At 34.5% G+C, this 15,265-nt stretch overlaps 1 protein-coding gene across 2 annotated transcripts in view; it reads right to left on the bottom strand.

Moving 5' to 3' along the window:
- Kdm5 (Lysine demethylase 5) overlaps positions 1-15,265 on the bottom strand; it is a 125,849-nt gene that overhangs the window by 59,860 nt on the left and 50,724 nt on the right. For both annotated transcript variants that reach the window (XM_089101639.1, XM_089101640.1), the window contains 2 exons: positions 6,293-6,448; positions 406-587 (listed from right to left, as the gene is read on the bottom strand). In XM_089101639.1, the coding sequence (XP_088957765.1) occupies positions 406-587; positions 6,293-6,448 (338 nt within the window). The remainder of the gene's footprint in view (positions 1-405; positions 588-6,292; positions 6,449-15,265) is intronic.

Raw genomic sequence — 15,265 nt, 5'->3', positions numbered from 1 at the left:
ATTCCATTTATGAACCAACAAAACGTCAAGAAATATACCAACATAATTAATATGCCCTACAGACGTTCCACTAACGTGCCAACGAAACATCGAAAGACATACCAACACAGTTAATATACTCCATAGGTGTTCCACAGATGTGCCAACGAAACGTCGAGAAACATACGACCATAATTGATATGCTCCATAGATATCCCACTGAAGTGCCAACAAAAAATCGAGAAACATACCAGCATAATTGATATGCTCCATAGATATCCCACTGAAGTGCCAACGAAAAACCGAGAAACATACCACCATACATCCATTGGATTCGCATACCAATATATCTCATGATACACCCTGTTATACCCAACACATTCATGATTTAAAAAAGCAGTAAAGGTTAATGAAGACGGTACTTACCAATGCAAATAATTAATTGAATAGCTCCAATGATCTTCATTATGCCAGCAAAACGTGGAGAAGCACATACCGACGTACATCCATGGGACTTTCATACCCGATATATCTGCATCAATACAACTCAAAACTGAGCCATCTAACACTGGCATGTTGTTCAAATTCCAGCCAGATTTGACGTATTGCTATTAAAGCAATAACTACATTAGACAAATTAGAAGGTAATAAATAAAAAAACTAAACATAAATAAATACATTCGAAATGAAAATGGCAGGAATATGGCAAGCGACTCAATAGAGAATTAAAGGTATTCTGCTTAGACAAACTAAAAAAATAAATAAAAAACAAAACAAAAAAAAATTAAAAAATGAATTAATCATCCTCTTTTTTTCTTCTTTTCTCAATTTTCTCCTTCCATTTTCATTTTACCTCTAATTTATTTTACAACTAGTTATATTATCCATTTATATCATAATCATCTAAAAATAAATTTAGCAATGCAAGACAAAATAATTTCAACTTGATCTAAACTTAGCTTAATTCTAAAAAAAAAAAAAAAAAAAAAAAAAAAAAAAAAAAAAAAAAAAAAAAAAAAAAAAGTGAGAAATAAGACTGTCGAAAAAAGAAAGGAAAAAGGCAGAGTGAACGAAGAGATAAAAAATTTTTCTCTTGTTTGTGTAAATGCAAACTCAAAAATATTGTAAAAAAAAGTTAGGAACTGCCAAGAGACATTCTTTTTAGAAAAAATAAAACTGTCAACTTCTTGGTCTGACAGAACCGGTTTTGTTCTATATTTGTACTCGGTGATAATTAGCTTGGCGCGAGAGAGCATATATACACTACAATGTAGGTATATTTCAATTAAATATTTTAGGTGGTATTTTGGTTAGGTTAGGTTAGAAGCCATTTAATATAATGCGCCTGCTTTCGATAATTCTATGCTGTAGTTTCCATAATTTTGTTACTAGAGTATTTTATTTTCATCATCCTTAGGTATATTTCATTAGGATTAACCTAAATTCACTTCTTGAGTGTGGTGGCTGTAACAGATAAGTACCATCTTACGTGCCACCAAGGGGTCCATTAGCAAAGATGGATGTATAGTTTCCAGGTACCTTCCAGGGTGGCTGTAGTCTCCAGTCTCCAGGATCTAGTTCAGGGTTGGTCTATTTCAATCACCATGATTAACATGCGTGATTGCTGTTAAAATTTTGATTGATCCGTCTTGTTTTTCTTCCCTTTGTGGTGGTAAGAACGGACTGCAAATATCAGTCAGTAATGCCTGTAGCTTCTTTCTTTCTTGTCCCGTTTTTGCTGTTTCAAAATCATAATTTTACCTGATTTGTTTTGTTTAGCCTCTTTAAACTTCCGTTTTCAGAGCAGGGAGCAAAGGTAGGCGTAGGCTAGGCTCTGAGAGGAATTGAATTTCGTTTCGGTAGCCTCGTTTCAAGTCGCTCGACGACAAAAAGGTATGTGGCCTACGGACACATAGTATGTGGCCAACTATGTGGCCCACGGACACATAGTTGGTTCATTCTTGATTTGGATCTAAGTTAAGAAATGGACTCCTCAAGCCGCAAATTTAGTTTCTCATTTCACCACTTTGCATTTTAACATTACTTATAGTACAGGCAAACTAGCCAAAAATATGGGTCGACCCCGAACAAAGTGCAAGCAGAAATCATTTTTATACCATGTTGTAGAGAAAAAAAAAGCTCAACAACATATCCAAAGTTGCACATTCTAGGTCTACGAAAACTAGTTTTTTTTTGCTTTTCGTGTCAATTTTATCAGTTTCTTTCTAAAAAAAATAAACTGTCAGTAAATGTTGGTTTTTCTGTACATGAAGTACCGTCCCGATGTAAAAAAAAATGGTGAGCCCAAAAATGAAAGCCAATTTGGTGTACAATGTACCAGAAAAAAAAAATTCATAATCATCAATATGTGATTTTACACTTATCATCGTTGTGACCTCTTTTTCACCATACTATCAGAAGGCAACTATTCGGGCATAAAATGATGGGTTGAGCCCAAAAATCAAATTAACCTGATGTAGTGTCTACTAGAAAACCCGTTTCATATTCATCAATATGCACTTTTTTATTTTCATTTGACATGTTTCTTTTAATACTTATTCTCCACCAATTCGTCGATTGTTGGTAAAAAAAAAAAATAAGTGGGCTGATGAATTATGGTTGGCTCATTTAGAAGAACTCGTTAACGCACATAAGGCATCTACATCACTTTCATTACCTTCGTAGGCAATAAATAATATTAACGTTTCGTCCCACGCTTTGTCCAAGTGATTTCTCGGATAAAGCTGGAAGCTAAAGTCGCAATTGAAAATTACCCCATTTATTAATTCACGTTAATGCCCGTGTTTGATATCTTGCCATCTGTAGAGACAAAAAAGTCATTCGATATATCCGCCACCTAACAAGTTAAAAAGTTTCACTCCAAATGTTTATCAAGTTTCACTTCACCGTTTATCAAGCCTTCCAGATTGGGATGCATGTGATCAGACGTTCTGATAGATTCTGGGCTGGGCTCTTCACGGATCTTGTCATTGAGCAAGAGCCCATGCGTTGTCTAAAAATGGCTGGTGGTCTTACCGATGGAAGTGGTATGACAGAGGTTGAAAGATCTTTATGGGTTTTGTCTCGACCAGTCTGCTCTGCATTAAATCTTCAGATGGAGGGTGTGCCACAGGTTTTCTATGGAACTAGTGAACAACATAAGGAAACGTCAGAGCCGAGGCAGCTAAGAGACTATAAACACACCCAGATCGTTCCAATTTCTTAGAGAAAGGATCACCATTTATTGGGGATCTTCAACTAAGAAACATCACCAATGGTCTGATAGCCTACGAATCTGCCAACGTTGACTCTGCAAGAGATTTAGGCGTAGAAATCATTGACTTCATGTCTGGAAAGCTGGACACTGATTTTGTATTTCGACGAAAACAACAAGCGGTTCAAATTACTACAAAGCAGAAACAGGTGTAGATTGCAAAAGACTGGACACCACCCTCCTTTTTCAGGGGCTTATAACACTAGCCAAGAGGACTTATCCCACAGAATCTGAGTATTTTCAATATTAACTGTGCCTCAACCCGACATTATTATTTTGACAGCTCTTGTATGCTCCAGTCTCCGAACAAGCAAAATTTTTCCAAGACTATGGCACAGAATTGCAATCTTGAGAAGCGCTGTATTTCCCTTCCCAAGGGCATGCGATATATCATCGACGGTGGAGCTCTTCTGCACAAAATTACATTGGCCAAAATGAACGATACTCAAAAATCCTTGACCATTATGCTACTTACGTGACCCAAAAGTATCCATCTGCCACTATTGTGTTCGACGGCTACGATGGGGGAGCAACCATAAAGGATATGGCCCAGTCGAAGAGAAGTCGTATAATCAGCCTTGAGATCTTCTTCACATCAGATATGCAGCTGAAGGTAAAAAAGAATGAGTTCTTGTCCTGCAATAAAAACAAGGCCAGGTTTAACTGCGTGCTGGCTGTTTATCTCCGATCAAAGGGCTTCGTCGTAGTCAGGCACCAGGTGATACTGATGTCCCAGTCGTGCAAGCTATTGCTGATTCTTTCCGGTTTTATACCTTTGTTTTCGTTAAAAATGATACTAATGATTCGGTTCCATTGTGTTGTTATGCTAACCTATTAAGTAAAGAAAAAGTCTTTGTTTCTGAGCCAAATTAATAAAAACATTTCCGAATGTAGGATATTTACAAATTGAAATAAAAACTAAGCCAAGAGACAAGCTATCTGATTCTTTTTGCTCGCGCCTTCTTAGGCTGTGATTCTACTTCACAGATCCACAGTGTCAGAAAAGACCTTGCCCTGAAGAAGCTAATGGCAGATGCCGATTTTCGTACATCAGCTGCAATTTTCATGCTGAAGTCAGATTCGAAGGAGGAAGTAAGGGTTGCTGGAGAAGATGCTCTGCTCATGATATGTGGCTCGTCAAAAGGAGGAAATCTGAAGAAACTCCGCAGGGAGGTTTTTAAAAAGAAGGTAACTACTACTAGCACGTTCGTCCACCCAGAACAGTTACCACCAACTTCTGATATTGCTAAATACCACAGTTACAGGGTTTCTCTACCAAGTTCAGGTATGGAGTGGAGATCCTGATTCTGAACTTAAAGCCGAGGAATAGGGTTGGAAAAATAAAGATAACTTCTTGTATCCATTGACTACTGATGTCCCATCAGCCCCTCGTCTGCTTATTAAAATCGTGAACTGCTCCTGTCAACTGGAATATAGCTCAACGAGATATAGCTGCTTCAAAAACAACTTAGCTTGCACTGCAGCGTGTAAAACGTGCAAAAAGACAGCATGTTCTAACTCTCTAAGAATTGAAAGCTAATACAATGAGGAGAACGTCGAAGCTTAGATATCTGAATCAAGAGAATAAGTTGTGAATAATAGTCGGAGTTTGATTCTGTCTTTCAAATGTTCATGAAGTTGATTCGATGATTTCATCAGTTGTGAAGACTAAGAAATGTGTTTATAATAGTTTATTCTGAGTGGGATTTTAAATGTCGGCTGCTGAAAACTAGTTTCATAGATGATTTCTCTTTTCTGATATTTTTGACGTTTTAATAAACATCTTGCAATTACTTTTTGTAGGCCGACCCATCAGGTGATGGAGCAAGCGACGATCAGAATCAGGCTAACTAATTATTAGATTTCAAAACCGACAATTTAGCCAGCGAAAGATGGTCTGGTAAAAAGAGTGGGGGTCGCGACGATGGGAAGCGTACAAATCTCATATTGATGATTAAGAAACTTTTTTTATATACCGTACAACAAATTTGACACGGTTTTCACACTTATCTAGTCTTTTTACATCGGGATAATAATTCAGTTTAAGAAAAACGAACCATTACCGGAACTTAATTTTTTTGTTAGGAAAGTGAGAAAACTGACACGATGTACAAAAAAACTAGTTTTGTGTCAGGTTATAATATGCAGATTTGGTTATGTTGTTCAGCTTTTTTTCTCTACAACATGGTGTAAAAATCATTTCTGTAGCATATTTGTTTTTTCCAACAATCGACGAACTGGTGGACAATAAGTTCTAAAAGAAACATGTCAAATGAAAATGAAAAAGTGCATATTGATGAATATGGTCAAAAAATCAGGTTAATTTGATGTTTTGGGCTCGGCTCATCATTTTATGTCAGAATAGTTGCCTTCTGAAAGTATAGTGAAAAAGAGGTCACAGCGATGAGAAGGGTAGAATCACATATTGATAATTATGAAACTTTTCTCTGGTACATTGTACATCAAACTTGCTTTCATTTTCGGGCTCAGCTTTTCATTTTACATCGGGACGGTACTTCATATACAGAAAAACGAACATCACCGATAGTTCATTTTTTTAGAAAAAAACATGAAAAAATTGACACGAAAAGCAAAAAAAACTAGTTTTGCGTCGACCTAGAACGTGCAACTTTGAATATGTTGTTCAGCTTTTTTTCTCTAAAACATGATGTAAAAATTGCTTCTGTTGCAATTTTTTTGGGGTCAAACTCTAGTTTGTCTGTACTATTCAAACCCCAATTCAATGCTTAGCGTTCACAGAGAAGAAGATATTTTAGTAAAGAAAATCAGTAATTTTTTACTGTGGGGGAGGTGGGAGGGCTAAAAAAACATAAAACACACCAACAATTTGTTTATATGAATTTTTGTTACGTTTTTCACGAGCTGGACAAACATTTCGGCGGGGTCCAAACCCGCTAACCCCCCTGGATACGGCCTTGGTACCAATATTATGTACACTAAATTTACTAATTAAGAACACTCTAATAACAAGAATAATTAAGTACATTACATGAGACACAAATTTCTTGAGACTCTTACCATATCTTCTTCTGCAAGATTTCTTGAATTTTTGGTCGGGAAACCTGATCCCATATCCATTGTGTGTAAATCAGCTCCATATTCGACGACAACATCTTCATCAATTGATGAAACAAGTCTCCAATATTCCTTTTCAATGAATTCCGAGGGCACAACCTGATAAAAAAAAAAAAAAAATAATGCGATTCTCACATCTCAACCAAAATACTTCGTCACAGCACAGCACACACCATTTATATTAGCTAAAAAATAAACACTAATCTCATGAATTCTGTCTCTACACTTGAATGCCTATTCAACTAAAAAACAATATTAATCTCACATCTTGACCAAAAAAGTGTTGCAAAACCAAGAACTCGTTATTTATATTCACTGAAAAATGAACACCAATCTCAAATCTCGTCTAAAATAGCGTGTCCCTACATCGGATCGACCATTTGGCCAACCTAATTGTCTGAGTGTACTTTTCTTTGTCGTTGTTTGTTCTCAATTGAAAAAAATTTAATATTCAATTATACAAAATAAAAAATAAACAATAATCTCAGGAATTGTGTCACTACACTTGATTCATCATTTATATCACCTGAAAATTCAATATTAATAACGCATCTCAATCAAGAAAAACGTTGCGCAAAAGAGGACTTAACTATTTATATTTGCTGAAAAATGAACACAAATCTCACATCAAATAGTTCGTAGTAACGAACTGTAAGAAGAAGCGACTCCACCCACTTGTAACGAAACTCTAAAAAATGAATTTTAACAACAATTATTACATCAAAAGATTTTGATTTTGATGATGATTTAATATCTATAAAATCCTTTAAATTTAATGCTACCAATCAAAAGCTACGAGCCTGAGAAAAATCGATTGCATTTCGAAAAATAGAAACGCTCAAAAAAAGTCAAGCAATCACACCATCAGATTCAGCATGTTAGACAACCTTCATGTAGAGGTTCTAAGGTCCTATCTACAAAAATGGGGAATTTCGTATTTTTTGCCAAAAGGAAGATCACGAATGCGCGTTTGTTTTTTTATTTATTTATTTTTTTTCAGGGGTAATCGGATGGAGCCGATTGTCCTAGAAGATCAAAAGATGACTCATTCGAACGGAAGTTTTAAGTTCTAGTGTTCTTTCTAAGTGGCCAAAGAGGTTGGAAGGCAACTAGCCCCCCTACCCCGTCCGTTTTCCCCCAAAGACATCCGACAGAAAATTTGAGATGGCAATTTGGCTAAGCATAGTTGAAAGGTCCAATAACTATGCCTCTAGTTATGACATGACTTCCCACGGGCCATGGGAAAAGGGCTGTAAGCTATACAGTTTGCCCATTGTTTACACATAGTATTTGTTATTGGGAAATATAAGGACATTCTCGGGGGGATTTTCTGCGGGGAGTAATTCCTGGCATGATTTGAAAAATGATCAGAAATTAAATAAAAAGACAAGTTTTTTCAACTGAAAGCAAGGAGCAATATTAAAACTTAAAAGCGGATAGAAATTATTCCATACATGAGGGGGCTGCCCCTTCCTTACCCCTCACTCTTTACGCTAAAGTTTTAATTTTTATCACAATCCTTTAAGAACGACACTTGAAACACAGCGGTCCGTTGAATTTGAATGAGAAGTATTTTTAAAGAACTTTTAAGATGTTAGCGCAAAGAGCGAGGGGTTGAGGAAGAGGCAACCCTCCTCACGTACGGAATAATTTCTGTCCGTTTTAAGTTTTAACGTTACTCTTTACTTTCAGTCGAAAAAACTTTTTTTTTTAATTTAATTTCTGCTAAGGCAGTGTGTCCCAAACTGGATTGACCATTTAGTCAAACTCCTTGTGAGCGTGTCCTTCTTATATTAATCTACAATGTGAAAACAAATTTTAATCTCACATCTCACATACAACAATGTCTTAGCCATTTTACATCAACAAAAACCCAATACTAATTTACCTAATAATATCCAACTACTAAAAATACCCAAAACCAAATAATAACAAAAACCCAAAACATGAAGTACCTGACGTTCCTGTGCTAACATTTGCTATTTTGGTTAATAAAGTATCTTATTATTAATTATTTATTATTATTCAACTAGAATGTCACTACCAGTATGGTTCAACATTTGTATCAGCTGAAAAATGTACACTAACGTCAAAAACCACGAAAAAGTGTGCCACGACATTCGAATCACAATTCATATCTTATTGGTCACATTACAAGCCTAATTCTTATGAATTGTGCAGAGATTCAGACAAGTCGCCAAGTTACATGGGGGGGGGGGTGGCGATTATTCAGAAAACACATCAGGTAAAGGAAAGTATCACAACTAATCACGTGACATTTGCTAAATTCTATGTTATTAAAATTGTATTTTTGTCATGGAAAAGCAGTATGATAAAGATCGTTTACTTTTTTTTGTCACTAATCTTTACAGAATCATTGGTGCAGCTAAAGAGCGAACCACAGCCCATAGTAACCGAAATTAAGGAAAATAAAACAATTTTGTAGATAGATTTTCGAATGTAAAACAAACGCCATTTGATACTGATGCAGGAATGGTAACTACTATCCATGTTAAACTTAGCTCCAAATACCTCAAAAACAGTGGCGAATATTCAGGGGATGGTGATATAGGGAAAATATTTATCAGTTGCTTATGTTAGTTTAACCGTAAAAGTACAATGATGGAATTGTGGTGGTGACTATTTCTTTTTTTAAGGAAAAAATAAAAAATCACGTAAATGATTTATTAAACTGAAAATTTAAGCTTGTGTAGTACTGATTGCACTAAGCACTGAGCGCAAGAAAAGGACATTGAAACATAGCAGGGGCATAAGAAAAATTACATGAAACCCTTTTCATCCATCTTGGAAAACTTGGAGAAATCCAACGGCAAGGTAACTAGCTATTTGAACAAAGGGGAGTTTTTAATCAAAAGTAATAAGACAAAACATCTTCACAACCATAGCACAGTGACGCCCACCAAGTAGCTTTTAGTTTAACAAGAATACAGATGGCAGTGGGTAATACCATTTTTCGCTGGATTTTAGATTACTGTACCATCTATACTCTAACTACACTAAAAACTACTCAAGCCCTCCAGAAGATGCTACATATAAAAGAAGCGTAAAACGAAATTACGATCAAAGCCCAGCATGCCTTTCTCAGCTTAAAAACAATTAGAAAAAGGATCATAGAGAGTAGAGACACAGATAAAGGGAGAAGGGGAAAGAGGGAGGAGGGGGGGAGAAAACAAGAGCAGGGGGGGGGTAAAAAGGGAGAGAGCAGAAGAGAGGGATAAGGGGGGAGGAGAGACATAGAGAGGGAGGTGCAAGGGGATGCGAGAAGGTGAGAGAGGGAAAGAGAAAGGGAGAAAGAGTCTTGATGCGAGTTTGAAAATGTGATCTCATACTTCTAGGGGTCACAAAGGTTCTTGAAAAGCCAATCCGTACAATTTAGGAGGGAAAGCATATACAAGGACTTGGCTTATTATTTTAATTGGTTTCATGTTTTAAATACTTTAAAATATGTGGAAAAGCTAAGCTTCTCCAAAGAGCAACTGGGAAAAAAACTTTACAATTTATATTATTATTATAATATAAAATATAATTATTTTACGATTTATTATTATTTGATTATTGTTTCACTATTATTGAAACACGCTGTAAAAATTAATAGAAATATAAAACATAGAACATATTAATTTTGTTAAGTGAATTAATACCAAAAGCTATGTGGCCATTAATAATTGTGAGAAAGAAGGGGACTAATAGGTTTATAGGTCTGAAATTGTTGTATGGTAAATTAATGAATGGAGAATCGTATGAATGACAAAAAACAAGGTTTTTTAGGAGAAAGGTAGATAAAATGTACTAGGAGAGAAAAAATTATGTATGTGAGGAATTTTAAAAGTAGAAAGCTATGGAACGTCGAGTAAGAGGTAAGATAGATAGGTATTAAAGTGAAGGAATAATAGAGAAATAGGGACAAATTAGATTAAAATAAGCAGTCTTAGATAAAAAAAAAAAGAAGACCGTTTAGTAAGTGACCATTTATTTAATTTTTTAAACAAAGAGAATAATATCACAATTCTCAAAATTTATTTTGTAAAATTAACTAAAAAATGAATATTGAAAACGGAAATTTTTAATAAAATTGACTATATTCCAAGATACATACGACTGTGGGTGTTATAAACCTGTTTTTTTTTTTTTTTTTTTTTTTTTTTTTTTTTTTTTTTTCAGGAGTACGAAAAGGAAACAAAAACCAGTTTGATTCTATCAATTACGTGATGTATCACCACTTATTATTGAGAACACAAAAAGAAGAGGAAGCGCAGAAAGGAGGACGAAATACCGCTGGATAAAAGAAAGAAAAGAAGAATTTAAACTATGCCTTAGAAAATAATTTTCTATATTTTCAATATTATTGTCTATTTTTGATGATAATAATAATAATAATAATAATAATAATAATAATAATAATAATAATAATAAAAAAAAAAAAAAAAAAAAGAAAATTTATAACACCCACAGTCGTATTTATCTTGGAATATAGTCAATTTTATTAAAAATTTCCGTTTTCAATATTCATTTTTCAGTTAATTTGACAAAATAAATTTTGAGAATTGTGATATTATTCTCTTTGTTTAAAAAATTAAATAAACGGTCACTTATAGCACATTCCCAAATCTAGTTCCGGTGAGAGTTCCTTATTGTAAAATTAATTATTATCCTTCTTCATTGTCACACCAAAATCCTTTTTTAGTAAAATCGCAAGGAGAAAGTGTAGTTCTTGTGCTGATGTGGGCGTATTTTCAACAGAGACCTTCCCATCCCAGGGAAAAATTGGTTCTCATTCATAAGTAAACACAACTGTAAACTTGGAAACAACTTTTTCTATTCTGGTCCCTTAGAATCCTAGTGATTTTAATATATTTTAGAGTTTTAGGAAAGAGAAATTCGAAAATTCCTCTGAAACACCATAGTAAATTGAAACCTTATTTTGAAAGAAATGGAAATATGCTTAACATAATTAACGTCTTTCAATGTTTGAGCGTTTTGTTGCGAGTCCAATGTTTTGAGAGTCTGGCATTGTTTTTCATTCATAATTTGACACTGCTTTTCAATTCAGGGATTCGTCAAAACCTTCACAATCAATGAATTACGCAAAGAGTGAAAGGAAAATATAAGGAAAGTCGTAAAATCTGGAGATTTTTACGGGCATGGATCCAAAGGGATCAGTCCTGCATATATCTGCAGGGCACACCAGATATAATCGGTGTTCCGGGTTTCCCTCTCCCTTGATCAATTTGGAAAAATGGAGATACGGGATTTTTGTTATCAAATTGTGACGTGGCCGAAATCAGACGTTTTACCAGATAATAATATTGAGACAGATAAGATAGATTGATAATTTTATTTGACGAAAAAAATCAGAACATTTTGTTGCACCTGCTAAGAAAAACCTCTAAGGGCTTTTGGCAGCAGGTGGAAATCTTCTATTCTATAAATTCTTAAAAAATGCTATTTAATATTATTTTACTTGGTAATAATAATAAATCCACACATATACAACAACCATCCTACTTACATAAAACATGTACAAAAATTACATAAATTCTTTTGCAAAAAAAAATCTTTTGGCCGTGGCCTTGAAGGTTACCAGACAACTTGTATTTCGTATCGCAAACAGTATTATATCCCATACGCAGGGAGCAAAATTTCTTATTACAAAAGAAGCTCTAGTAGTGTTTCTAAATTGATGTACTAGATCCGATGCTCCTCGTGTATCATGACTACAAAGATCACAATTAATGGAAAAAATATTTTCGAAAGAAGAGGGAAGTAAATTATTAAGATATTTATGTGAAAATACTAACTTGATAATCTGTAGTAATAATTAACTAGATAATACTATCTAGACAATCTCTAACTTGAGAATAATGATCAAAAATGATGTCTTTTAATGTTTTAGTTTCTTAGTCTCAGCTGATGATAACAGCAAATTCTGGCATTTTTTCCTCACTCATATTTTGACAACGCTGTCAGTTTGGGGATTCGTCAAAACTTCACATACAATGAACTACGCGGATAGTGATTGGAAAATCCCTTCCCCTCAGGAGGAGAGGAAAAAAATTATGATAACAAGCTCCTTAAACACCATCTAAAAATACGCTGTTCTCTTTATTCCCAATTTAAACCAACTTTATTCTCTATTTCCCAATCCGCAATCAATCTTTCTGGCGTCATGCCCATCCCCCCCCCCTCTAAGTTTTTTCCAATTTTTGCATGTAAATACGAAAAAAATATATAATGAAAATATCCCGACAAAGGTATTTTTCAAAATAGGCGGGGACAATTTTTGATAGTCCAGGGACTATCAAAGGATGGGGGACAGGTTCATCCTTGCACGGGTGCTGTGAGAGAAAAGACCCATCAGATGACGATGTGACGTGAAAGACCTTTTTGTCATTCTGGAAATCTCCTGGGAGGGTATAAGCAGAAAGGTTTAGAATAGAATGGGATGGAAGAAGAGCGTGTGTAGCTGTGTTGGCCTCAAGCGGCTTGGTTCTGTAATGAGTTGTTGTTAGTAGTAGCAGTAGTAGTATTTTCCCCTCTATGGGATTATAATAAGTCTAACAAATTGCGTGATTTAAACTAGTTTTTAACAAAGTAAATATTGGGGGGGGGGGGGAATCAGAAAAGACCCAACAAATGAGGGTGTGATGTGAACAACATTTTTGGTCATTCAGACCACAATCCCAGTACCTGGTTCATTGCTCTAAAGTTAAACACCCCCTTCCTCTTTTATTACAGATGATAGTCACTTTTTAGATTGCAGGCATTCATTCGATTTGATTCGCAATATTGTTGATTCGGCGGTTTGTAAAATCAACAGGGGCTCCTCAAAACCTCCTCCCTTGTGAAATTAGTCCGGTGTGCTCAATCCCAGAACAAATTAAAAAATGTAGGGCATAAAATAATTGTTTTGCTGTAAAAAAATTTATTGTTTTTAAGACTTACTATTTCCCCTCTCCGTGATTTTAATAATTCTAACAAATTGCGTGATTTTAACTAGTTTCTAACAAAATAATTTTTTCTTACCGTCGGATGATTTGCCCCCAATGACGCATTGCACTCCCGAGAGAAGGTATCGAATCAGGAAATTGGCACCAGCACAACCCAGACTATTGGTCAGCATGCGATAAAGTTTTTTTTTTTCAAAATTCACGTTTCATGCGGCACAAGTAATTAGCATATTAAGCAACAACTTTAGTTAGTGCGTTATTAAGCAGAACAAGTGAATTATTATTACTTACATTTTCCCTTTTGTAAAATATCTGAATAAAGTAATTGTTATACCTCCAATCCCGAATTCATCTTTTCTTACACATATAAATTTGACGCCAAAATTAAATGCAATTTCACAAAACGGTTATGATAAAATACAACAACAAAAAGAACAAAACAAATTTCAGATCACCACCACATCAATACGATTGGCCAAGAAGGTCCGTCCTCCCTGATTCTTTATCAATCTCAGTAGGTTCAAGTTTGATTCCTCAAAGTCAATTTCCTCAAAGGATTACCTAACCTGTTGGTCTTATGTCAAAACTGCGTTCAGCATTACTTTTTACAAAAAAAAAATCTAAAGCATCAACAAATTTTAATGTTCATTTTTGTTACGTTTTTGCGAGTTAGACAAACATTTCAGGGTGGGGGGGGGAGTCAAAACCGCGTTCAGCGTCAGTTTTACAACGTCAAAACTGCTTCTAAACTTCTATTACAATCCTGGTTGCTGCTGCAGAGCCAAAATTCGGGACATCACATCTTATGCACCTATCTTCCATCTTTAGCTCCTAAATAAGTTTGACATCCTCCCATTACTTAAGGATTTATACTCCCTTTTTCCTAGTCTTAAATAAACTGTTCTAGTTTTGTACCCTGGCATTTCCCGGGAAGCCAGATAAAACTGACTCCATCCAAAAAGATCCCAGTAAATCATTTTCAAAGAGTGTAAAGCTCCAAAACTTCTTCTTCTAAACAAAGCTAAGTTAGAAATACTTGAGTGTTGTATTGAAATTCTCCCCTTCCCCCTCCAAACGGCACTAAAATATAATGAACCTAAACCAAGTTTGCATATAAATGTGAAATTTTCTTATATAGATTGACAACACAAAGGAGATCCAAGGGAGGTGTTTCGAATCTCTGAACTTTGTTAGATTTAAGAAGTTTTAAAGAATTAAGTCTAAAATAACATGTCTAAAATTGAAAATGTTTTTACCTAAAGTGGGAAAAAAATGCGCACTCTTAGCAAAGTTAAGGAAAAATCGATTGAGTTTTTACGAAGTATGTTTCAAAAATATTAACTTTTCGAAAAAAAAAATTCAGCAGAATTAAAAAAATTTTGCTTTAAAAAATTAACGCAGACAATGACCCAACACAGATCGATTTTTGAACTGGCAAAGGTTTGCGCAACTTTAGAATAACCCTCAATATAATATCAAAAATTTGTCAAACATTACAAAACATTACATCTACATTTCAGCATAAATTTTTTAGCATCAGTTTTTATTTAAACTCTGAGCCACTGTTCTGTTTGAGGCGCTAGTTTGACAGGCATTTCAGAAAAAAATTTATTTGAACCCATTTAAAAAAAGTATAATAAATTAGAAACTAAATTATTTAATAAGACATATTAATTAATAGAACATAAAATACGATATTAATTCATATTGAAGATACAAAGCAATTAATATAATTGCTTTAAACACATAATTCAAAAAATAACTTATTCGTAAGCAAAAAAATTCGTTTTGTTTAACAACGCATTAGTTTTCCACACTGTTTTTTTTTTTTTTTTTTTTTTTTTTTTTTTTTTTTAAACACATTTTTGCAGCTCACAATCCTATAAGAACTACACCAAATATTCGATTAGTTTACTCTTTACTTTAAAATTCATCGTAAAGTGAAAAA

Source organism: Artemia sp. Qi Xiang Cuo, chromosome 15 (assembly GCF_049724085.1).
Source record: "Artemia sp. Qi Xiang Cuo chromosome 15, ASM4972408v1, whole genome shotgun sequence".
Lineage (NCBI taxonomy): Eukaryota > Metazoa > Arthropoda > Branchiopoda > Anostraca > Artemiidae > Artemia > Artemia sp. Qi Xiang Cuo.
Note: the sequence above shows the minus strand (reverse complement) of the source record. Positions and strands in the feature narration are given on the sequence as shown.